Source organism: Ochotona princeps, chromosome 6 (assembly GCF_030435755.1).
Source record: "Ochotona princeps isolate mOchPri1 chromosome 6, mOchPri1.hap1, whole genome shotgun sequence".
Lineage (NCBI taxonomy): Eukaryota > Metazoa > Chordata > Mammalia > Lagomorpha > Ochotonidae > Ochotona > Ochotona princeps.
In genome coordinates, this window is record NC_080837.1 from 80951606 (window position 1) to 80975894 (window position 24289).

General features: G+C 56.6%; 1 protein-coding gene across 1 annotated transcript in view; it reads left to right on the forward strand.

Annotated features, from left to right (window-relative positions):
• Positions 1 to 9185: 9185 nt before the first annotated feature.
• The window catches only part of ADAMTS17 (ADAM metallopeptidase with thrombospondin type 1 motif 17), a 215361-nt gene continuing 200257 nt past the window's right edge, over positions 9186 to 24289 (forward strand). The window contains exons 1-3 of the mRNA XM_058666570.1: positions 9186 to 9313; positions 9590 to 9963; positions 17898 to 18063. Of these exons, the coding sequence (XP_058522553.1) occupies positions 9235 to 9313; positions 9590 to 9963; positions 17898 to 18063 (619 nt within the window). The 5' untranslated portion in view covers positions 9186 to 9234. The remainder of the gene's footprint in view (positions 9314 to 9589; positions 9964 to 17897; positions 18064 to 24289) is intronic.

Sequence of the window (24289 nt, forward strand, 5' to 3'; positions counted from 1 at the left end):
AGGAAATAGATATATTTAAATAGTGCTCTACCTAAAATTAAATTTTAAACTGCCCTCCCATGTTAAAACAAAATACCCGCAGGCGCAGTGTTTAAGGAGGAAGTAATGCCAGAGGCAAAAGGAAGCTTAACTGTTTAAGGCCGGAACTTTCTTGATATAGAACTCCTACAAGAATATCAGAAGGAGAAAAAGGACATCACATGTGATTTATACACAGACATGCTCAGTTCGTAAAGAAAACCCGAAGTGAACTCAGCAGTAACCCCAGAGGGAGGTGCCTCCAAAGCAGGCTGCCTTTATTTAAGGAACTGGAGTTAGGATTCACACGTTTGGGGCAAGTTCTTTTTTTTTTTTAAGATTTATTTTTTTTAATTAGAAAGTCAGATATATAGGGAGGAGGAAAGATAGAGGAAGATCTTCTGTCCGATGATTCACTCCCCAAGTGAGTGCTGTGCCAAACCGGAGCCAGGAGCCAGGAACTTCCTCCAGGTCTTCCACACGGGTGCAGGGTCCCAAAGCTTTGGGCCGTGCTCGACTGTTTTCCCAGTCCACAAGCAGGGAGCTGGAAAGGAAGTGGAGCTGCCGGGATTAGAACCGGCGCCCATATGGGATCCCAGTGCATTCAAGGCGAGGACTTCAACCACTAGGCCAGGCCACTGGGCCTGGGGCAAGTTCATAAATGCCCGACTAGGACACTATCCTCATGTCCGTCCCCAGGAGCCGTCAGCTGTGGCTCCACACGGTGGGACGCTGCGTGGCGAGGACCTTAACCCAGGCAATAATGTGGGTGACTGAACCAAGCACTGTGAGCTGCCCAAGAGCCAACTCCGAAATGAAGCCCCAACTCGTGATCCTAACTTTCCATAAAATTCAGAGTCAGACAAAATCAGACCAGGCTGGTGGAAGTCAGGACACAGACTGCTAGTAGTGTGGTGGAGGGCGCTGGCCGGGTGGGACCAGGTGGGGGTCCGGGGAACATGTCCTCCCCAGCCCGGGTGGGGTTGTTGTGGATGTGTTCAGCCTGTGCCAAACCCCTACCCTACACCCTCAAGGGCTGTGTGCTTTTTGGGATTGTCAGAGTGAAAAAGAGGTGACCTCTGCCTGTCTCCTGATGACTGGCCTCTTGTTTCTTCTCTGAACATACGTGTCTACGTCACATTTCAGGTGACGAGTGGCTCAGTGCACGTGGTGATGTGCCTGGGTCACGATCATCAGTCCCCCCGGCATCACACACATTGTTCATTGCTTTCTGTCGGCAATCAGACCACGCCGCCCCACTGCGCATCATCTTCTTATTGTTATAAAGACTTCTAACACTAACCTCTCAGACAGACATACAAGTGCACACTCAGCACCACGTGCCCCTTACCAGCCTTGGAAACAGGGCTCTCTGGCACAGAGAGAGCACAGCAGGGCGGGGGGCAGAGGAACTCCAGGGGATGGGCAAAGCTCCCTGCAGCCACCTGCCCAGAAAGCAGTGCCAGCATGTTGGCTGCGATTGCCTCTAAAATTTTCAGGTGGCAGGTGTGTGTGGCCAAGGGCCTGCTCCCTGCGTCTCTCTGGCACAACCAGCCACTGCGACAGGACCCAGCTCAGTGTTGGAGGCAGCAGGCACCCCGGTTTGCACTTATTAGCATGGTACTTAAGAGTGTTTAGGTTCGCTGTTGCATCTTGCCGGGCTGTGCTTGTCTTTGGGGGTTCTTGGTCATGTGTGGGAGTGACAGCCTCTCATCGTCCCCAGGGGGGTTGCCCTGGGTGTGGGCCTACTGGTCTGGGATGCAGTTCAAAGGACTCTGTAGGGCTGGCAGCTCCTTGCTCATTGCAGTCCCCGCTATGAGTGCTAAGGGAGTCCCCACCCAATCATGATGAATGGCTCTTCTGCACCTGGGATTACTGACAACTCCCCAGTTCCTACGGCTTCCATGGGGACCTTTTGTCACAGAGACAATGACAAAGGAACCTGGGCTCCCTCTGCACAGTCCAGGGAGGGGACACATGGCAGGTATAAGGTGCTGGCTCTCACTTTAGAGTCCCTCTAGCCGCCCAGGCCCCAGGCTGCTGTCTGGATGCAGGGAGAAGGAAGGGCCCAGCATGCTGGGGCCACAGCATAGCCAGGATCCTGGGAGACAGCTCGCCAGGTCTCTGCGGGGCTGCCAGGACTGCCGGAGACTGCGTGCTGCCAGCTTTGTCTTCCCTTGCCGAGGTCTTTGCTGGACCTAGCACAGTAGTTCCCTGCAGAAGAACCTGCCCCTTGGGTGCCTGCTGGGGTCAGGTCAGGGGTCAGAGGGCATCAAGTGTTCCTGGAATAGGTGGCACGCAGCATGGCCAACCAGAGTGTGTTCATAGGGCGTTATGACCAAGGGCCAGGGCCAGAAGCTGCAAGCCACTGGAAGATCACGGCATTTGAGATTGTTTCTGTAACGAGTTCTAGCTCAGCCATCTGCCAGTGAGGGGAGTGAGGGGGCTATGTGAAACCCACAGGACAGTGTTGGAATCCGGGACCCGGTGTGATGGAGTCACCATTGCATGGCTCCGGTCGCGAAGCCTGGGGAAGCCGCCTCCTCTCTCTGAGTCCCGATTTCCTTAACAAGGATTCCTTGCTGCGAGCTGTGCTGGGAGCTCAGCTACGTGAAAGGCTTCAAAGCTTATGCATGTACATGTGCGACGTGGACACAGACACACATAGATACACACAAACACACAGAGACACACATAGATACACAGACATAAACATACACAGACATAAACACACACAGAGACACACACAGACATAAACATACACACATAGATACACACACAGACATAAACACACACACAGAGACACACACAGACATAAACACACACACATAGATACACACAGACACACACACACAGAGACACACATAGATACACACACAGACATAAACACACACACATAGATACACACAGACATAAACACACACACAGACACACAGATACACAGACACACATAGATACACAGAGAGACACACATAGATACACACACAGACATAAACACACACACAGACACACACAGACATAAACACACACACAGAGACACACACAGACATAAACACACACACAGAGACACACATAGATACACACACAGACATAAACACACACACAGAGACACAGACATAAACGCACACACATAGATACACACACAGACATAAACACACACACACAGACACACAGATACAGAGACACACATAGATACACACAGACACACACACAGATACACAGACACACATAGATACACACACAGACATAAACACACACACAGATACAGAGACACACATAGACACACACAGACACACACACAGACACGCACACATATACCAGTCCTGGAACATGGCAAGCCTCGTTCCAAAGCAGCACCCGGCCGGCTGAGCAGCAGAGCAGGGAGGCCACGTGTGCAGCTGCGGGACCGCCACAGCCATGCTGTTTGCGTTGATGCAGGCCGCTGACCTGCGGAGGCTCACTGGGGGGACTACGATGGAGCAGGACACGACCAGGCCTGCTTCCGGTAGCATTTCAAACTGGGGGCACAGAGAAGGGAGGGGTGGGAGGGGGGATGAGCCCATGCGGGGATTGCTTGCACAGGTCATAAAAAGTTAAGCAAAACACAAACAGAAATCTGTAAGGAAACGACGGTGGCCCGCAGAGGTGAAGACATTTGTAGAAAACAGGAGGGCAGTGCCGTAAGACCCGCTCCGCACAGCCCCTCCGAGCCGTGCGGGTGAAGGGGCCTGTGACCCGCTGCTTGTGCCACTGAATGGGGACGGTTCTGTGGCTGGTCTTGTGCTCAGGAAACGGCCTCTTATTTTTTAAACAGTTACAGGCAAAAAGGGAGAGAGCTTTCAGCTGCAGGTCCACTCCCCAACAGCTACAACACCAGGGCTGGGCCAGGAGGCAACAGCCAGGTACCAGCGCTTCCTCTGGGTCTCCCATGGGGTGCAGGGTCCCAAGCACTTGACCATCTGCTGTTTTCCCAGATCGTTAGCAGAGTCCTGGATCAGAGGTGGAAGAGCAGGATGCCAGTACTGAGCAGGTGGTGGCTTTGCCCACTCCACCACAATGCCAGCCCCTCAGCCCTCGCCTCTACCTCCCTCCGATATTACTCAGGCTTCCTTTTCGGTTTGTTTGCTTAGCACTTCACCACCCACCCAAGAAATTTCAGCAACAGGTGAAGGAGGAGCAAGCCAAGGAACTCTCACAAAGGACCACTGAACTGGTCCTCGCTGCTGCTTGCGGGCTGTCAGCTATGCCCACAGAAGCTGAAAAATATCACAGAAGTTCCCTTTTGCCCTCTCCCTGCACTTTGGTCCCTTATCAAGGGTACCTGCTGGCACACCTAACAGGAAGTTGACTGGCACAGGAGTCGGGGGTTCCGTGGATGAAGATACAGTGACAGCCACCTAGAGCCGAGATTTGCAGTGGGATGAAAATCAGAGGAGTGGCAGCTCTCCAGCACAGTCCCTCTCATGGACAAATTGGCACACGCCCTCAGAGCCCCGTAAACCTCAGCGCCACCATTTCACTGCCTGGCGAGTGTGTCTGGATACACACACACAGAGCCACGTGGGACGGTCCTCACTCCAGGCGCTGGCTGTGCGACCCTTGCTGATGCATTTATAACTTCCTCAACAAGTTGCGGTGAGCTGATTTTTTTCCCCTCAAATGTTCAATCATACAGCCAGTGACCCCCCCCCCCAATGCTGCTCTTAATGGTTTATCCCTAAGGTGGAACTTTCCACCTCATGGGGCATTGGTGGGGCATTGGTGGGGCATTGGTGGGGTATTGGTGGGGTATGGAAGTGACTGGAGACCTTGTGACACGTGGGGGAAATCACCCAAGGCACGTTGGGTAAATCCTCACCATCCCTTAGCTTTCTTCCTGCCACCTGTCAGTGAGAGGGCATTCCATCCTCACCAGGTGATGGGAAGGGACGAGCAGGTCGTGGATACTGCATGCATGTCCTCGTCCAGTTGAAACTGTGGTCACGGAGCTCTGCAGGTTGGGAACTTCCTATGCAGGCGGATTTCCTGTGGCTGCAAGTTCTGGAGGCAAGAAATCCAGGATGGAGGGGTCCCATCTGATGAGGGTCTTCCTGCTGCAAGACGGCAGGTGTCACAAGGTGAGTGTGTCGGGGAGAGACACACAGATGAGACACCAGGTAGATATGGGAGGCGGATATCTAAGACTGACAGCTAGATATGGATGCTGGAGATGACAGAGGCTAAACTCATGCCTTATAACCCCATCACGCCCAAGACAGCAAGCTTGCTGCGAGACAATGAGCCTGTGGCGTGACCCTCAGGACCCTCTGTCCCCATCGTGCCCCCCTGCCCCTCCTAGCACTGCTGCCCTGTGGACCAAGTTTCCAGCACAGGAGCCCTGGGAGATGTGGTGAGCCCTAACAATGTGTGTGGCCATTCCAAATGGAACCTCTTGGAATCTTCTAGAGGTTAGTTAAGGGTTTTCAGAATACCACATCCAGTAGAGATCCCAAGTGACACAGAAGTCCCTGTGGCATGCACCCCCGGGGCCTGGGTCTAGCCTGGCCGAGGGTCTGAGGCAGGGGCCAGTCTTCCTTCCAGCAGTGCTGGCTGGTGTACTGGCTCTGCTGGCACTGCAGGCTGCATCCGAGCACCCCAAAGTCCCCCAGCTTCCTCCCGCATGCCGCCATTGAGCCTGTATTTCCTGACACATCTTTAATGTTTTCTTAAAAGTAGCCTCAGCATGTGGCAATGGGTCTGTGTTAGTCAGCTGTTGCTGCATAGCTGGTTATCCCCAAACACTGACGGAAGGCATTCATCAATTTGATTTCTCTTGCCTTTTATTTTATTTTTTTGGGGGGGCAGCTGCGCCTCAGCCAGGACAACGGAGCATGAGGGAGGCTGGGAGTCAGTCCCCAATGACTAACCAGCTGGTTCTACAAAGCTGGCCACCTTGCCACAGGGATCTCTGTACTCGGGAATTGGTTACTGGTTCCCCTCCCCGGTCCCCAGCATGTGATCCAGCATGTGAGCCCCGGCCTCAGCTGACTACTCTGGTTGGGTAGCGCTTGGGCCGTCTGCGGAAGCTGGGTCTTGAGTGTGGTGGCAGTGGGACCTGGCAGAAAGTGGTCAGGTCACTGGATCCCTGCTCTGGAAGGACCTCAGGCGTTTCTGGTGGGCCTTGGTTAGCCTCTGTCGGAGTTGGGCCAGCTCCGCCTCTCAGTCACGCTCGTTCTCTGCCTCCACATGTCCCTTCCTCATGTGTGCTCCCACTGCGAAGTCCGCTAACACCCCAAGTGGTAGCCAGGAAGCTCTGGTGGGAGCTGACAGTGGCAGAACCTCTATTCTTTACAAAGCCTCAGGGCCCTGGCCAAGAGTATTCCCAACAAACTTTACCCATTGGCAGCAAACTGGAGAGAGGGATGCAACTAGTGGGTGCTTACATATATTTGCATGTTTGTTTATTTTAATTTATTTTGAAAGGGGAGACAGAGAGAGAGCAAGCAAGAGAGATCTCCTGTCCTTGGGCTCACTTTGTAAATGCTTAAAACAGCCTGGAAGGGCCAGGCTGAAGCCAAGAGCTGGGTACGCCACACGGGTCATCCACATGGTGGTGGGAACACAAGTACTCGAGCCGGGGCCCGGCGGTGTGGCCTAGCGGCTAAAGTCCTCGCCTTGAAAGCCCCGGGATCCCATATGGGCGCCGGTTCTAATCCCGGCAGCTCCACTTCCCATCCAACTCCCTGCTTGTGGCCTGGGGAAGCAGTTGAGGACGGCCCAATGCATTGGGACACTGCACCCGTGTGGGAGACCTGGAAGAGGTTCCTGGTTCCCGGCATCGGATCGGCGCGCATCGGCCCGTTGCGGCTCACTTGGGGAGTGAATCATCGGACGGAAGATCTTCCTCTCTGTCTCTCCTCCTCTGTGTATATCTGGCTGTAATAAAATGAATAAATCTTTAAAAAAAAAAAAAAACAAGTACTCGAGCCGCCACCTGCTGCCTCCTGGGGTGCCCAAGGCAGGAAGCTGGAGTGGAAGTGGAGCTGGGACACTGTTCCAGACAACATCTTACCTGCTGCATCCGATGCCCCCACCCCAGAGGGTCACTCTGAGAGCTCCACGGAGCCCACCCTTGGATGGCTCGGCTGTCCAAGACCACCAGGTCGATCCTGACCACACCCATGTGAGTCTCGCATTTGCATTTACTAATAGAAATCAGCTTGGGTTTCTCCGGCTTTGCAGTCCGTCCTTGCCTTGACTTCGAGCTCAGGACGTCAGACCTGCCCTCTCCCCCTGAGCAGACGACCTGGGCAGAGGAAAGGCACTCCAGACCCTGGAAGATGGTCAACAAGTCAAACAGGAGGCGAAGTGGGCAGCAAGGGGAGACCAGCAGGCTGCTGTCCCTCGCTGTCCAAGGGGCGGGAAGCCGGCAGAGGGCAGCACTGCACTCCTGGTCCTGCCAGCTCAGACACAGGGCCTGCAGGCAGCCCCAAAGCGGACCATAGGACTGATGCTGTCCACACCGGGACAGGGTGTCGCTCTGTCATGGTGGGAGGAACACAGGGCGTTGGGAGCACCGCCCCTCAGCGTGCAACGTAGTGCAAAAACAACACAAATCCTGCAAACGTTGGGGTGTTTTACTAGACATACACACATCTATATCCGTGAAAGAAATGTGTAGTGTGTGTGTCTGTATGACGGCTCTTCCAAACACAAATGAAAAATCTGTACATGGATTCTGAAAGTTTTGGTACAAAACACCATTATCTGAATCCCATGGTCCACAAACTCTGTGGTCTCCTGTATATATATTTAGCACGTTGTAGACATATTCTGCAAAACTTTTTTTTTACTCGATCACTCTTCTTGGAGGTCTGCTTGTCGTGCGGTTTTGGATGCGATTCTTAAAGTTTGTTGTCATTATTGTTTTTTGCATTTCCTTGGACTGACGCATGGTCTCCTAGGAGCCCTGTCTGTAGCACTGGGTGCTCAGCTTGCGGCAAGTTTTCCCTTCCGTGCAGCGGCGGGGATGTGCGGGAGGCATCCTGGCGCGTGTGCCCCAGGGGCCTCTCTCTCTGCAGTCCTCAACATGCGCGCATACGGGTCTGCAGCCTGTGGCCAGCTGTCCCTGCAAAGTGGCTGTGCGCACTGGCGACTCGCAGCGTGGCAGGTCGCATTCCGGGCTGCCCAGGGACGAAGGGCGCGGCGCGGCCGGCCTTCCCTGCTGCTCCGGGGCCTGGGACGTGGGCTCACGCCCCCGGAGCTGTAGCCCGGGCCGGTGGCGCGGCGCCAGGAGGAGGAGCGGCTGCCGGAAGATGGAGCTGAGACCGCGGACCTGGACACGCTGGCAGGTGGGGGCGGGGAGGGGGCGCGCGGCGGGGAGCAGTGAGAAGGGGGCGGGGAGAGGAGGCCCTCTCGCCGCCGGGACGACCCCCGCTCGCCCTCGGGGGGCCGCACCGGGCCTCGGGCCCCACAGACGCCACGCCAGCCCCCCGAAGACATTCAGATTCCGAGGGCTCGCGTCTCGGGGCGGCTGCGTTTCCACGTCTGCGGGGACCGGGGTCGCCCTGCCCCTGGGGGCGCGCTGCTGGTCCCCGCGCGGGCTCAGTGTCCCCACCCGCACGAGGGGGCTTCACGGCCGCCCCGCCCCGCAGTGCGGGCCTGGGCACGGTGAGCCGGGCTGGAAGAAGGCGGTGCAGCCGCGGCTGTCAGGTGCGTGCCCTGGTGTGCGGGCGGGCCGGCTTCACCTCGGAGGCAGAGATGGAGCGACGAGGCTTTTATTTTTATTTCTTTTTTTTTTTTTTTTTGACGAAGCCTCTTGGCCGGGACGCTGGTCCCGGGGCGTGGAGACCACGACTTGGCAGCCCGGAGGAGCAGCCCCCCAGCCCGGGCGAGGACGGGCGCCCCCCAACTCCGGGGCTCGTCCGCGCTCGCGCTCGCCCCCTGGCGGCGCGGCCGCGCTCCTGCCCAGAAACCACGTGTAAGAAAATGCTTACAACCTACCCACTGCGCGGCGGCCGCCCCGCCCCCCGCCGGCCTGGCCAATGCGCGGCGAGGAGGCGGGGCCTTGGAGGCCCGAGCGGCCAATGGGCGGCCGCGCCCGGGCCGGAGGCGGGGCCCGGGCGGGAGCGCGTTGGGTTTGTCCGCAGCGCTGATTACTTTTCCCGAAGGCCGCGGGGCTGCACGGGGGCTGGCGCCGCCGCCTCGCGCGCTCCCGGGCGGCCGGAGCCCAGGACCATGTGCGACGGCGCCCTGCTGCCTCCTCTCGTCCTGCCCCTGCTGCTGCTGCTGCTGTGGGGCCTGGACCCGGGCACAGGTAGCGCGCCTTCCCTCCGGCTGGGGCCGGCTGAGTGCGCGGCCGAGGACGGCGGCGGGCAGTGCAGGGCTGGGCAGGGCTGGACAGGGCAGGGCAGGGCTGGACAGGGCAGGGCTGGACAGGGCAGGGCAGGGCTGGACAGGGCAGGGCAGGGCTGGGCTGGGCTGGGCAGTGCAGGGCAGGGCAGGGCAGGGCAGTGCAGGGTTGAGCAGGGCAGGGCTGGGCGGGGGCGGAACGCCTCTCCCTGGCGCTGACGCGTGTCCTCTTCTCCCTCAGCTGTGGGCGACGCGGCCGCCGACGTGGAGGTGGTGGTCCCGCGGCGAGTGCGCCCGGAGGACGTGCACCTGCCGTCGCTGGCCGGGGCCGCGGGACCCCGACGGCGGCGGCGCCCCCCGCGCGCGCCCCCCAACGCCCCTCGCGCCCGACCCGCCGAGCGCGCCTTGCTGCTGCACCTGCCGGCCTTTGGGCGCGACCTGTACCTGCAGCTGCGCCGAGATCTGCGCTTCCTGTCCCGCGGCTTCGAGGTCGAGGAGGCGGGCGCGACCCGGCGCCGCGGACGCCCGGCTGAGCTGTGCTTCTACTCGGGCCGCGTCCTCGGCCACCCGGGCTCCCTGGTCTCGCTCAGCGCCTGCGGAGCCGCCGGCGGCCTGGTACTGCTGGAGCCCCACTCCGGGTCTGCCTGCAGGGGCTGTTATGACGCTTGGGGTGGGGGTGGGAAGGTGGGCCCAAAGCGCACCCTCTCTTCCTGTCACCACCCCCCGCCCAGTCCAAGCTTCTGGACGCTCTGCCGTGGGGGGGCTGTGTGTCATGCTCTGTCTGGGTTTTCTTAGGGGCCTAAGGCCCAGTCCCCCAACCCTCTCACGCCCAGCCCCAGGTGCACAAGCAACCATTAGGCCCGTGCGTCTCTAGGCGGTCCGCGCCCAGGTGCACGCAGGTGTGTGTGTCATGGGGACGCCTGTGCAGGTGTGTGTCGTTCATCTAGTTTTGGTGGTGGAGTTGGAGGTTGGGGAGCACCCCTTTCTGACTGGACCCCGTTGAGTCTCTGGCACCTGGCAAAGGGTCCCCCTCCATGGGGGGAGGGCAGCTGGAGGACTGTGTCCCTAGACAGGTCACAGTGGCCTGGCTCTTTTAGCGTGAAAGAATGAGAGACACGATGGTCAGAGTCGCTGTGCCCTGACGTTGACACCCACCTCTAGCACTGCCTGCAAGGGGACCCCGTCCTGCTGTGTTTGGGGCCTCTGTGACAGGTGGCCTGCAGCGTGGAGGGTTCCGGTGCCCTGGGCCTGCCTGTGCACGCTTCCCAGCTCCCGGCCACCCTGGTGCCCAGCCAAATGCTTCTCTGCTCCTCTGCACTGCCCCCAGGGAGTACACGTGGCTGGCAGATGGCTGCCCCTACAAAACCTGCTGTCAGCTCCGAGTGGGGCTAGGAGTGGCTTCCCCCACTTTGTGTGACAGCCCGAGGTGGGGCTGGGGCAGGCGGTTTCTGATACGGCTTCGGGTCTGTCTGCAGCACCTCCACTCGGTCCCGTGCCACTGCTCACCGTTGCCTCGCAGCTGTGGTCAGGGCAGCTAGGAAGCCCTGGGGTTCAGGTTTCGGGGAGGGGGTGCTGCCTCTCGGCTTCTTGGGGGCCACGGGGCATCATTTCCTGGGATAGGCCTCCTCTTCTGAGACATGATCTGCTTAGACTGGACTGGGAGATGTGGATGGCTGTGGTGACCTGAGGACAGGCGGGAGACATGGGAGCTGATGTGGAGCAGGGGCCAGGGCTGCGGCTGAGGGGGCTGCCACCACCGCAGGGTTGGGGTCAGGGCTGTATCATGTTCTGGGAGGGCCTGGACGGCCCACATCATATTTCCTGCTTTTGCCAAAGCGCTGAGATTCGAGGTCCCATCACTGCGCAGCACAGGGAAACATCTGAATCCCATTTGCTGCGGTTTCGTGAGTTTCTGCATAGGTCAGAGTTGATACTCGCTGGTGTAAAGTTTCCAGCGAGGAGCGAGCCGCGAAGGAGGCCAGGGTGGAGATGTGGGGAGGAACATGGCTTTGAAAGCCTGGCCTGGTGCAGGGCCCCTGGCCGTGATGGCAGCTGAGCCTGCCCTTCCCGTTGGCGCCATGTGAGGGCGCTGCCTCGCAGAGAAAGGAACTCGGCCAAGAGGCTGTCTTGGCTGTGCGCTTGCCCGTGGCCCTGCACGTCTCTAGGATTTGAGAGATTCCTGCCCAAACAGACGGCGCTGTTGTTTAGTCTGCGTGCGCATCCCATGGGTGCGAGCTGACACACAGGACCAGAGGCAGCTGGGTGGGCCTTCAGGTGGCACAGGAGTGTGGCCCTTGGTCTGGGTGGCTGCTACCTTTGTGTGAGCCTCTCTTGGCTGTGGTGGAGACCTTAAGAGGTGGAGAGGTGGGGGGCTCTCCCCTGCATCTGTGCCGCAGGGGCCTGCCAGCTCTGATAGAGCAGAGAGCCAGCAGCCGGACTCTGGGCCATACAGCATCTGTCACAAGTGCTCAGCGCTGCCACGGACTTTGTATCAACAAATGGATATGGCTGCTCTCCGCAGAACTGCACGCACTCACGCTGAGTGCTGAGAGTCATCGTGATTGATGGTAAGTCCACCACGGTGGACGTGTCCAGGGCGGCGTAGCGGAGCGCCACGGTGGACGTGTCCAGGGCGGCGTAGCGGAGCCTGCAGTGGCAGGGCAGCATGTGGCACCTGGTAGGTTGCTTCCAGGAGGTTTGGTGTTCCTTTTAGAAGATGCACTTGTTAGAGCAGGCAGGTGGTTCCGTGGTTGTTCAGGGCGTGGTGAGGGATGAGCCCTGTGCTCCGTCTACGCCCACCTCTGTGGATGGTGGCAAAGGTGTGGGCTTGTCGTAAAAGCTATGTCAGCTGCCCTTTGTGTTTCTTCAAGCTGCAGTACTGATTGTGTTTTGCTCACGTGGCTTCGTTTTTATCTTGCACTTCAGGGACTTTTTCCGTACAGCCTTTTGTTATTGTTCTTTCCTTGGATGCATTGCTTTAGCCGGTTGACACCAAAGCAGTTGAACCCCAGGCTAGGCGAAAGGAAGAACCTCATGATGCGTTTGTGGAATTTGCAATCAGTTGCCTCCTGTGAAGGGGTGAGCTTGCCAAAGGCCAGGGGAGTCAAATGCGGTTTGAGTTCACAGGTGGCACTTACAGGGGTTGGGAAGATCCCACGTGATTTGGGTGGAGCAGGGGCTTGTTTTTGGGAAGGTGAGCTGAGAGGAGAGGGAGGGAGGGAAGGAGGCCTGATGAGCAGGGCCTGTTCTTCCTTGGGCAGAAGTAGTTGCTCTGGGATGCTGGCCCAGCATGCCCTGGCCATGGGCTCAGCCCCTGTCTTTGGTGGAGACCATGGCCAGGCAGGGGCACGCTGCATGTGAGCTGTGGGGCAGGCAGAGGCCAACAGAAGTCCGGGCTGGGAGACGTTGAGGCAGTGCAGTGTCTGGGCCACCCTGGTACATGTGAGGGGAGCCCAGGGACCCCCTTCGCAGCCTCTCCTGGGTTCTCAGCATGTCAGAACTCAGCCGAGTGGTGCAGCTGGGCTCTTGTATGTGGCTTCGGATGATGGAAGGCAGGGCCTGCTGGGGAGCAGCTCCAGGGCTGCGACTCTCACGATGGAAGACCGACCGCAGGTGGGAGGGCACCAACACTGCTAATGGTTGGCAGAGGCGGTCCATGATGGAGAACAGCTGAACAGGCCGGCGCTCCGCGGCCATCGCAGGGTGCAGAAGCAAGCAGACAGACTGGAGTCTGTTCTGAGGTCTTATTGCCTGGGTCGATGGTGCTTCACATGGTGGGGATCCACCGTGCACATGAGCACATGCAGCGTGTCTTCCGAGCGCAGAGGGAGTTCTGAAGGGAACCGAGACCCAGGCAGGTGTGGCGCATGGTGGTGTTAAAGCGAGGCCTCCGCCAGACTCCTCCGCGCCCTGGATCTTCTCTCATGGGCCTGCGCGTCGTTCTCGCTCCTTCTCCCACTGCTGCTGCTCCGTGAGGCTGGCTCCACATCCTGCACCTCTTAGGATGCCCGAACCCCACAGGCTGCTTTCCGTATTGCTGCCCCAGAACGTGACCTGGGGCGTGTAAATGGATCTCAACTTTGAACATCTCTTTGGTTGGCAACTATTAACAGCAAGGCCCAGTGCCGGCCGGGGCTGATGAACTGAGCGCGTCCTCGGAGAATGATGGCGTCTGGGAGCTAATTCCCCAAGCTCTGAACCGCCACAGCCACCTGGCCTTGGGTGCATGGGCTGCTCGCTCATCTTTTGGTGTGTGTGCCACCGCATCATGCTCCTGGCCCTCAGGAGATGGAACTGCACAGCTGCCAGGGCCGTGACGGCCACTGCCTTGACCCTCCGAGCCACTGCCGCTGGACGCCAGCCTTGCGTGGCTGTTGATAGTATGGAGAAGAAGAAAGTCCATGTGCAGTCGCCTGTGAGAGCCACTGGTGATGGCGTTAACAGCCAGCTGCTCCGTTGCAAGTGATAAAGGGCCCTGTTTGTCAGGCCACTGACTGAGCGTATGGGATATTGTCTACACCTGCTGAGCACAGCCTGCTCTGCTGTGCTCCGGGTGGGGCTCCCAGAGAGGTGGGCCTTGGGCTGCGAGGGAAGGACTGTGTGAAGCCTGCAGGTGGTTGGGGGAAGGGGAGGGGACTGCAGTCTAAGGGGTAGGCATTGGGCTTGAGGAGGGCGGAGTCGCGGCCAGGCCTTCGCCAGGTGCTGCTGAGGGGAGGGCTGGCACGAGCTGGCTGTGGGATGGAGTGGGGGTTGTTGGAGGGGCTGACGGGTTGCAGGTCGGGCAGGGGGCCTGGAGCCCACCCAGGGCAGTAGGGCTTTATGCCTTCCAGGCTTTACACTGGTTGTGACTCCCCTGCCTTGCAGCCTGTGACACAGCAGGACTGGGGTGCTCCCCGGGTTGTGCGCTGCTGGCAAGGTCCCAGGTAAACCAGTTCACTCTGAGAACCTTGGTGGCGAAGGGGTGTCAGGAGCAGCCATGGGGGAGACTGGGAGAAGGGAAGGGCGGTGCATTAGGGCGTGCCAGGTGTGAAGGCTGAGTCTTGACAGGCCACAGTGAGGTGCGAAGGGAGGTGGAGCTGGGAGGTTTCTGAGGAAGAACTGGTAGCGGTGCGGGGGTGGGCAGTAGGGCGATGGCCCCACAGTCCCAAGGCGGTGAGATCCAGCTTGCAGAGCTGGGTTCAGAAGCAGCCTGCCCTCCCTGCCCATCCCCTATGGAAATCACACCTGCAGCCTTTTGACTCTGTGCTTTGAAAACACCTGCACAGGATGTCCCAGCGGGCCGGGCTCCCCAGGGGGCGAGCTTCAAGCGTGGGCCCCGCTGGACCCGGTGGGATGGATGTGGGAGAGCTGCCCCCTCTGGGCTCCTTGGTGTGTTTCCTGTTAGTCCAGGAAGTTGTGCTGAAATTGGGAGGAAATGCAGCCTGGCCACCCTTCGGGGCAAGGCCGCCGAACGAAGCGAGGGAAGGGCATCTCGCTCTTAGCCTCTCGGTTCCTCATGGTGCTCCTGCTGCAGCACACCAGCCCTTGCAAGTTTTGAAGTTTCTCCTTAAAGAGGAAAATGGATGATTGTGTTTCTGAACACCGGGCAGTCTTGGGACTGCTGGCCAGGTGTGCTGCCAGCCTCGGGCCCCGCCAGGGTCTGCATGCTGGGTGCCTGGGTGCTGCCTGTAGGTCTCTTGCCTCAGGTGGTAACCCCTGCCGCCTCCTCGGCATGGGGCAGGGCGGTCTTGGATGGGCCTTGCAGCAGGGTAGATCACACGAGCCCTCAGCTGCCGGGGCCTTGGGAAGATGGGCAACCAGGTGAGAGCCAGGATGGTGGTGGCTGCCCCTGGCTGCGCTTGGAAATCTTCCAGAGTTAAGGCTGTGAAAATGGCCTTGACCAAGGTAGCGGCACAGGGGAGGGGGTGCTTATTTGGGAGGAGGGAGGGACGTCTAGGTGAGACGGGTCAGGCTGGCAGGTGTTTTGGGCAAGAGTACAGGTGTGCGTGTGTGTGTGTGTGAGTGAGAGACACGCGGAGTTGCTTCCAGCAGGAATTCTGTCACTGGTTCTGGGTGTACTGTGAGTGTGCGAGCAATGAGCCTGGAAGCCCACATAGCAAGGCCGCAACCCTGAGGCCGTAGTTTCTTCCTCCTGAGAGCCTGTTCCACTCCTTGCCTGCTCGGAGGTCAGGCAGCAAGACCCGCTCTCCCCAGGGTGAAAGACGGTGTGGGTGGGTGGCGGGCTTCAGGAAAGACCCCGTGTGAGAGGGCTTGCTCTCGGGGGCTCCTGCTGTGCTGATGTGTGTGCAGGTGCGATTTCCCATCCCTGCAGACATGGTCGATGGGGTTAGAGCTTGCGCCACTTGCACAGGGGCTTGGTGATGCCAACAGGAGACTGAGTGAGTAGCTAGCCTGGGGAAGCACTGCCAGCTGGGAGGGCACTCTCCATGCATTGCTCATGCTAGTCTTTTGGGGGCCTCACCCTCTGCACCCCCATGACTGCCCTGCATCCTTTGGTTGAATCCTGAGCCTCTGTTGTAAGCAGAGAGGGGAGCCGTCACCTCCCGTGAGGTCAGGGGTGCCACTTGCAGTTTTATTTGGGCAGTAAAATCTTGAGTTCTTGGCAGAAGTTCTGATGAAGCAGGAATCTTGATCTGCCCAGGGCTGTGACTGTCTCAGCTGCTCTGGGTTGTGGGAGTGAGCTTCGGGACCATCCCCTTTGCTAATCTTACTTTCCAAGAGGCTTGGCCCTGGGGTGTCGTCCAGGACACTGAGGGCTCTGGAGGCAGTGGGGCTGTGTGGAGGGTACACTCTGCACAACTGGGGTCTCTTGCCCAGCAGAATGGGTGACAGACCCTGGCTGGATATGCACACCTGGACTGCAGGTGGTTTGGGGCACGCAAGGGGTGGGAGACCCTCCCGCTGTGTGTCACTAAAGGAAGGTCACAGAGCAAGAATGACCCATGTGAGCGCGCAGGTGGCCTGAGGCTGTCACAAAGCGGGTGGCTAGTGTGCAAAAGTGTCCTTCCCTCGCCAGTGGGTCAGGTCCCTGGGGTGGAGCTGGGGATTGCCTTGTTCTGCTGACTCCAAGTCAGGGAAGCTGGTGGCAGGTGTCCTGGTTGCTGTAATGTTGTCAATATCTATTGCCTGAGAGGAGAAAGCTATTCTGCCTGTGTGTGTGTGCACATGCGTATGCCATAAACACATATATGTAGCATTCACTGTGTTAAAGTGATACACATTCTATCTTCCATCTTATATGGGAAGCTATTGGAAGCACTGTAGCATTTTTGGGGAAAAAATTTTGAAAGGCAGAGCTGGGGAGAGAGATGTTCCATCGGCTGGTTCACTTCCTAAGTGCTCACACAGCTGAGGGTGGGTCAGGCTGAAGCCAGAAGCCTGGCACTCAATCCGCATCTCCCACGCGGGTGGCAGGGGCTCAATGATTTGAAACACCATCCACTGCTTCCTGGGGAGTGCGTTAGGGAGTTGGAATTAGAAGCAGAACCCGGATTTGAACTTAGGGATCTCTTTCAAGTTTTTTGGTTGTGTAATTAAAAAAACAAAACAAAAAAAGAAGAAAAAAACCCACCCGCAAACCTTTCATGAGAACCTAGTGATTCTTACACACGTTTGGTCCTATAAACATGGGAGGTCGTAAATTTTCTTATGCATTTTAATGCTGCTTAGAAACCTAGCAAGATTATAATCATAAATTTAAAGCAATGATGCACTTTGAGTTAGTCACAGGTTTAATCTGTTGAATGTTCTGTCAAGTTCTCAGAGTACAAGTTCTGGAAAAAAAAAAGTGTACCAGTCTCCTATTACAAGTCTGACTGGCTTCCTCGTGTCTATTTCATTTTAAGTCTCCTTGGTGCTTAAGTGCAGTTCTCCTAGGGATTTCTCTGCCATTTCCCGGACATTTTGAGTGGCTTGCTCGAGTGATCTTTTTGGAGGGATGATTTTAAAAACAGTTTTTAGGGGGCTGATGTTGGGGCACAGTGGTTTTAAGCTCGCACCTGATGCTTCCCAGTGGGTAACATCAAGCCCCAGCTGCTGCGCTTCCGTGCAGCTCCCAGCCAGTGCACCTTGGGTGATGGTAGAGAATGACTCAAGTCCTTAGACCTCTGTCCCAGGATGGAGACCTGGAAGGCGTTCCAGGCTCCTGGCTTCAATCCCACCTCTTGCAGTCATCTGGGGAGTGAACCAACAACATCTCTCTAACTCTGCCCTTCAAATAATTAAGCACCCTTTTTAAATGTTTTTATGATGCACTTATAAAACATTGATAATGAAGTAACTTGTTTGAGAAGATAAGGCATATCTGGTGCATAACATTTCTGAAAACTTGCCGACTTTCCCCGGACTTTCTGTTGTCTGTGGGTGTCCCCTTCCCCTGCCCTCCATCTCTGGCCCCACCCCTCGGCAGAGGTTTCGGGGTGGAGGGGATGCTCTGCAGTCACCGAGGGGCTCCCTCTTGGGTCCTGCCAACCAGGAACGCAGCCCGCAGCAAAGCCGTGGGCAGGTGTCTACAAGGGTGACCGACGCCCTATTCTCTCTTCTCTGGGCAGGTTGGACTCATCCAGCTCGGGCCAGAGCGGGTGCTGCTGCAGCCACTCAACAGCTCCCGGGGCCCGTTCAGCAGACGAGAGCATCTGGCCAGGCGCAGGTGGTCCTTGCCACCCACCCCGTCCACTGAGGCCCAGGGTGCCGGGCAGCACTGCCAGGTACTGACAGGTGAGTCTGGGCGACTGCATAGCTGGCAGTCTGATTCCTCATTATCCCAAGGCCATGGCCACCAGATCTCAGCTTCCTGAAGACAGTCACTTGTGAATCCACCTTGGTGCCAGCCTCACAGAGTGTACTCAGACTCATGGAGACTGCCACGGTGTTGCCATGATCGTGGGGGTCCACTGTATCACACACCGCCTGCTGGTGCCAGGATGTCTTCTGGGCCCTGGCCGTAGCTCACCCAGGATTACTGTGTAGTTCTCAGAATCTTCCATCCGTTGGATCACTCCCGAGGTCAGGGCCAGGCCAACACAAGCCACAGAAAGGTATCTCCCACATGGTTGGCAGGAGCCCAAGTGCCTGGAACCATCCTCTGCTGCCTTTGGGGTGCATTGGCAGGAGCTGGATCAGAAGCAGAGCAGCCAGGCCTCAAACCAGTATTAGTCTGATGGGAGACCCTGGTGTAGCAAGTGGCAGCTTAGCCCGCTGTGCTGCAGTACCAGCCCCAAGTTGTGTCTTGGTTTTTATGTTTTATGGTACAGTTCCATCAGTTCAGGGATTTACCTTTCTGTTTCCTTCCCTTCCCTCATTGCTTTTTCCTATATTATTACAGTAGTTCAGTCCTTCAACTGTCACAAAGTGCATCATTCCTATTTAAGTGTATCGTGACATTGTAGGCATAACAATGGTGGAAAGTCCAACATCCGGTTGTCTATATATATTTAACGATTTCTTTGAGCGTCCTTCTTTTATTTGGGAGTAGAGATGCATATTATTGACCTTGTATTTTGCATGAAGTTTGCCTTATATCACAGAACATATGATATTTGTCCTTTTGGGATAAACTTATTTCAGTCAGCATAATAGTCTCCAACTGGGACCATTTTGTTGTAAATGGTAAATCTGACTCTTTGCAGTGACTAGATAGTATTTCATAGAGTAGATGTGCCAGTTTCTCTATGTACTCTTTTAACAGGCATCTGGGTGTTTCCATGTCTTTGCTATTGTAGACTGCTACTGTAAATGTAAGGTTACAAGTCACTTTCTCAAGTGCAGATATTTGATATATTTCACGAAGTGGGAAAGCTGGGTGCTGTGTCTTTATTTTATTTTTGATGATGTTTACATAGATCCTGCAATTCTCCCCATGGTTGGAGTTCTGAGTCCAGTGGTTCAGTTGGGGGAATCCACAAAGAAACCTCGTTTGAAATGTTCCATACTTGACTCCTGGGTGTGCTTGTTAATACGGGATCTGGCTCTGTCTGTCACCCACATCAGCCTATGCACAGACTGTTAGTAGCAATTGCTGGATCAGTTCTGTCTCTAGCTTTCTCTCTTATATAAAGAGATAGAGGCAGCCCAGCCCAACCCTCTCAACCACACACTCAGCCCTCAAGTATACCAGCGGGAGTTACAGCCTAGTCTGAACAACCCCCAACAACCCCTAGTTGGTCTTCCCCCAGCCCTGGTTCCTGTATTTGCCAGGATATATATCAGCAGACTGATCCAGTCTGTCCCACATCCCATTCAGCTCTTGTGCACGTCAATGGGCATTGAAGCCTAGCTCAACCCAACAAACCCCACTATCCAGCTGACAGTTGTGCCAGGGGGTGCCACCACCTATCTAGCCAGGCCTTCCCCCAGCTTTGGTTCTTATGCTCACCAGAGGGAATTGCAACCCATCAGAGAGGTGCCCAGTTTCCCTACAGGACCAGTCCCAGTCCCGTATCCTGCACTCTCCAGGTGGTTCCGCAGTCTAGCTTGACAGGATTTGTCCCCAAGTCCCAGCACTTGCCAGCTGATGCTGTGGCAATGCCCAACCAGCATGCACTTCTCTGCCTTATTTATGTACTAGTGGGTACAGTTGGTTAGCCCATCCTGGCTCTCCCCTAGCCCAGATTATATGTAGACCAGGTGCTAGAGTCTCTAGTTCAGTCTGGCATAGCCCAGACCCAGTCCACAATCATGCCAGGGGACACTGCAGTCATGTCCCACCCATTCTGCTGGGCTGTCTCCATTCCAGCTCTTGCACTCACCAGTGGGAACCACAACTCTGCCAGGACATCCCTTTAGCTCCCCAGACAGGCCTGTTCCCAGCCACAGATCTTGCAAGTGCCAGTGGTAGCTGTGACCCAGCTCGGCATAGTGCATCCCCCTTCTTGACCTTTGTCATCGGATGCTGCAGCCTTACTTGTCCCAGCCTGTCCCAGTCCCAACTCTTGCTGGCAGGTGCTTCAGCCTGGCCCTGCTCAGTCAACTCACATTCCTGACTCATGCAGACTGATTGGTATGCTAGCCTAGCCTGGCATGACCTGCATTACAGCCTGGCTCCTGCACCTGCCCGTGGGCTAAGGTTGGCTTGCCCCTGCTTGGTCTGTCCTCCTCTAGAACCAACCCACACACTTGCTGACAGGTGGAGTTACCTTGCCCAGTCTGAACAACACCCAGGCCTGAACCACATGCTCACCAGCGGCGGTGGGGAGCTACAGCCCACCATGGGTGTGCCATAAGTTCACCTACCAGGCCTTCTCCAAGACACAGATCTCACATGTGCCAGCAGGTGCTAGGCCCATACTCAGCATAGCCTACCCCGTCCACTCTGACCTTTGTATGAGCTGGTGGATGTTGTGGCCTGGCCTACCCCATACAGAACCTGTGGGTGTTGCAGCCTAGACCAGCCCTGCTTGTTCCCAACCCAAGTACACATGAGTAACTTAGGGTTCCATGGTCATGCCTAGCTCAGCCTATTATCACCACCCCCAGCTCTTAAGCAAACTAGCAGAAATTACAGCTCCATAGGGGTGAGCCCTCCTATCCCCCACAGAATCTGTCCCCTGACCTGATTCTCTCACGTGCTCCTCAGTGTCATGGCCCAATGTAACATTACCTGTCTCCTATTCCGACTCTCACTGGCGAGTAATGTGATCCAGCCCTGCCAGGCAGGCCCCCAGCCCCAGCTTTAGTGTATGCCCATGAGTGATGATCTGCTGTGATGTGTGCTAACTATCCCAGGTGAGTTCTCCCACATGGGTTGGTACCTTTGACCCACAAAAGTTCTGCAGCTCCACCCTCAGAACCACGTGTTCTCAACCCCCTCACCTATGTAAGTACAGTGACTTTGTCGGTGGGAGTCCCTCAGAAGTTATTCCTTGCCAACATACTCCCTCAGTGGTCTTCCGTTCCACACAGCTCCTTACCCACCTCCCTGATCAATCCACGGAGCTCGCACACTTAGGAGATCCCCAAGCTTGCTCTGCCTACCTGGACGGGACACCTCAGGTCTCCCAATGCTCTCAGCAGCATTCTCCCCCTTAGTCCCCTGCAAGCCTGCACCCCCAGCCTGCTAGGAATGCAAGGCTGGGTCCACACCCACGTGTAGCCAGCTTACGTGGCAGCTGCTCACAGCCATGGAGCATGGGCCTGAGGGAGCTCTGGCCCTGGCCCAGGCCCGCTGCACCCCACAGGCAGCCAGCCCATGTGGCTGCGCCGCTTTTAGAGGCAGTTCTCTTATGCAGCCTCTGGACTGGTGCTGGTGTGGTACAGGAGTTATCTGCATATGCAAATGTGGGCTGTCTATATCTTTAGTGTCTCTGTGGCCTGGGGAATGCTCTGCTTGTGTGATGACTTCAGAATTATTGTGCTTAGAACCTAGTCACAGCCGGCACTCCCCCACAGCACCTTCTGTGAGCAGGGAGGAACCGTGGGGCTCTGTGAAAGTTCTTTGTGGAGAGCCCCTGCCCCAGACAGGGTTTCTCTCTGTCCCTTTCTGCTGCACCCAACATGGCGGGGAGAGTTACCGCACTTCTCAGGGAGCACGGGTCGTGGGTGTGGCTCCGTGTTATCACATGCACCCGGGATGGCACAGTCTCAGTGGATCTTTGTGTCTTCATCTGATCTTGGTGTTGACCTAAGCATTGAGGCAGGAGGAGGCTTCTTGGCCCTGGCTCTCAGTGGACAGACACTATCTGAGGGAACAGCTGCGGCTTACACTCTGCCCTCACCCCACACCCCCTGGTGGCAGTTAGTTGGTCTGGGCCACAGCCCGGGCACCTGTGGACACGGGGCACTGTGGCTGTGCTAAGGACAGTGAGTAAGTCTGGAACCCATTGGCCCTGATGTAAGACTGTTTGTATGGGGGTTTGGAGCCAGGTCCTGTTCCTCCTCTCCTTCTACCAGGCAGTGCTCCCCAGGGCTGCTCTGTGATCAGAAACAAATGTGTGCAGATGAAATGAGGGGATGTGTGTCTTTGGAGGGGATGTCAAGGGTTGCTGACTGATTCTTGTGTCTGTATTTCTGTCTCTTGGGCTGGTGCCAGGGAAGCTCTTAGAGGGTTGTTTAGGCTTTAATGAGTTCAGTGTAATTAGTAGAAGAACCTAGGTGGGGTATGTGCAGTGAAACTCAAGGTTGTAGAACACCATTTCTGAATTTGCCGAAATGTATTTCCCGTTGCTTCCCCAGACCCCACGTCTTGGGCTTGCTATAAGATGTAGCAGCAAGGTGTGTGTTAGAACCCGGCTCTGTAGCAGGTGACCGCGGAAAGGAGATGCCTAGCACGTATTATTGCTGTGCCGAGAGACACTGAGCCATTTAACAGACTTAGCTGCTGAGCCAGATGGAATTAGCTTGCAAATTCACCAACTGGGGTCCTAGCCAAATCTGTGGTTGAGCTTTCCTAGAGAGATGAATGAGATGAACCCAGCATCTCCCATTTTGGGGAGCAGGGCAGGCCCGGGGCTGAATTTGTGTCTTGCTCACTGTGGACATGGTGTAGGTGCCTGATCACACAGGATGGTTGGAGCCAGGCAGCCTGTCCTTCTGGTTGAAAGTCTCCATCTCCCTGGAAGCTGAGGATGGACAAGCCCCCAGGGTTGTGCCGAGTTTCATGTCTGGGGCCTAGGAGGGTCAGCTTCCTTGCATTGCTGATCTTCAGCTTGCCTTAGTCTTTGGGGATCCCAGCAAGGGCAGAGGCTCGTCCTAGTTCCTTCAAGTTCTTTCTTTTTAGGACCTTATAAACTGGTTCATAAAAGAGTTCTCTGGGCTGGAACTTGGCATGCAAAGATGAAGCCTGTTAGCCTCTTTTTTCGAGTATTGGAAGGGTTTTGGCTACTCTCAACAGTCAAACAGGACCTAGTCTGCTCTGGAATGCTCCTCTGTTTTTAAGTGTTTGTTTGGACTTCAGACTGTTCTTCTGTCCCCCAAGGTTAGGCTCCCTGTCTCTGTGCAGACTGGGCTCAGAGTCCTTCATGGTCTCCAGTCGGAGCCTTTTTCTCCTTTCCCTCGGTGGGAGTTGATGTCTTCCGGGGTGGGGAAGGTGGGTGATCACGTGAAGGACGCCTTTGCCACGAGGACTGTGCCACCCGACAGCAGTGCCTCCCAAGTGTTGACGTCCGTGGTTCTGCTGTGTCTGTTCTAAATGATCACTCAGCTGTTGGCTAGTGTCTGGCCCTCTTAAGACAATCTCAGCGTTTGGGGGGCTCCATCTTTCCTCGGGAATTACATTGCTAAGGTACGTAGACATTTGCATGTGTGTAGTTAATATGCATGTGTAGGGGAGATCATCAGGCTGTGCAGGTTGCATGCTATCTTAATGTCATGTCTGCATGAGCCTTTCGTAAATCCTTGTCGTGGGTTGAACATCTGTGATCCCAAATCCCAGGTGTTTCAAAGTCTGAAAGTTTTGGGAGCATTTGGGGGTTTGGGGTTTCTGGATTAGGGACACGGAGCTGGTTAAGCCTCTGTTCTTATTCCAAAAATCAGAGAAAATATGAAACCTGGATGCTTGTGGTCCCGAGAAGGAGAGGGCCACCCTGTACTGGGAGATGTCTCATCGGTGCTGGCTCTCCATCAGCCACAAAGGGAGTGGTGGGGACCGACAGGACTCTGATGCTTCAGCATGAAGGTGGCTGGGCACTGGGGCTCAAGAGGCGACCTGGTGCCCCAGGAGGTGAGGGCCCGGGGCTCAAGGAGCGACCTGGTGCCCCAGGAGGTGAGGGCCCGGGGCTCAAGGGGCGACCTGGTGCCCCAGGAGGTGAGGGCCCGGGGCTCAAGGAGCGACCTGGTGCCCCAGGAGGTGAGGGCCCGGGGCTCAAGAGGCGACCTGGTGCCCCAGGAGGTGAGGGCCCGGGGCTCAAGGAGCGACCTGGTGCCCCAGGAGGTGAGGGCCTGGGGCTCAAGGGCCTGACCTGTGCCCTGGGAGGTGAGGGCTTGGGGCTCAAGGAGCGACCTGTGCCCT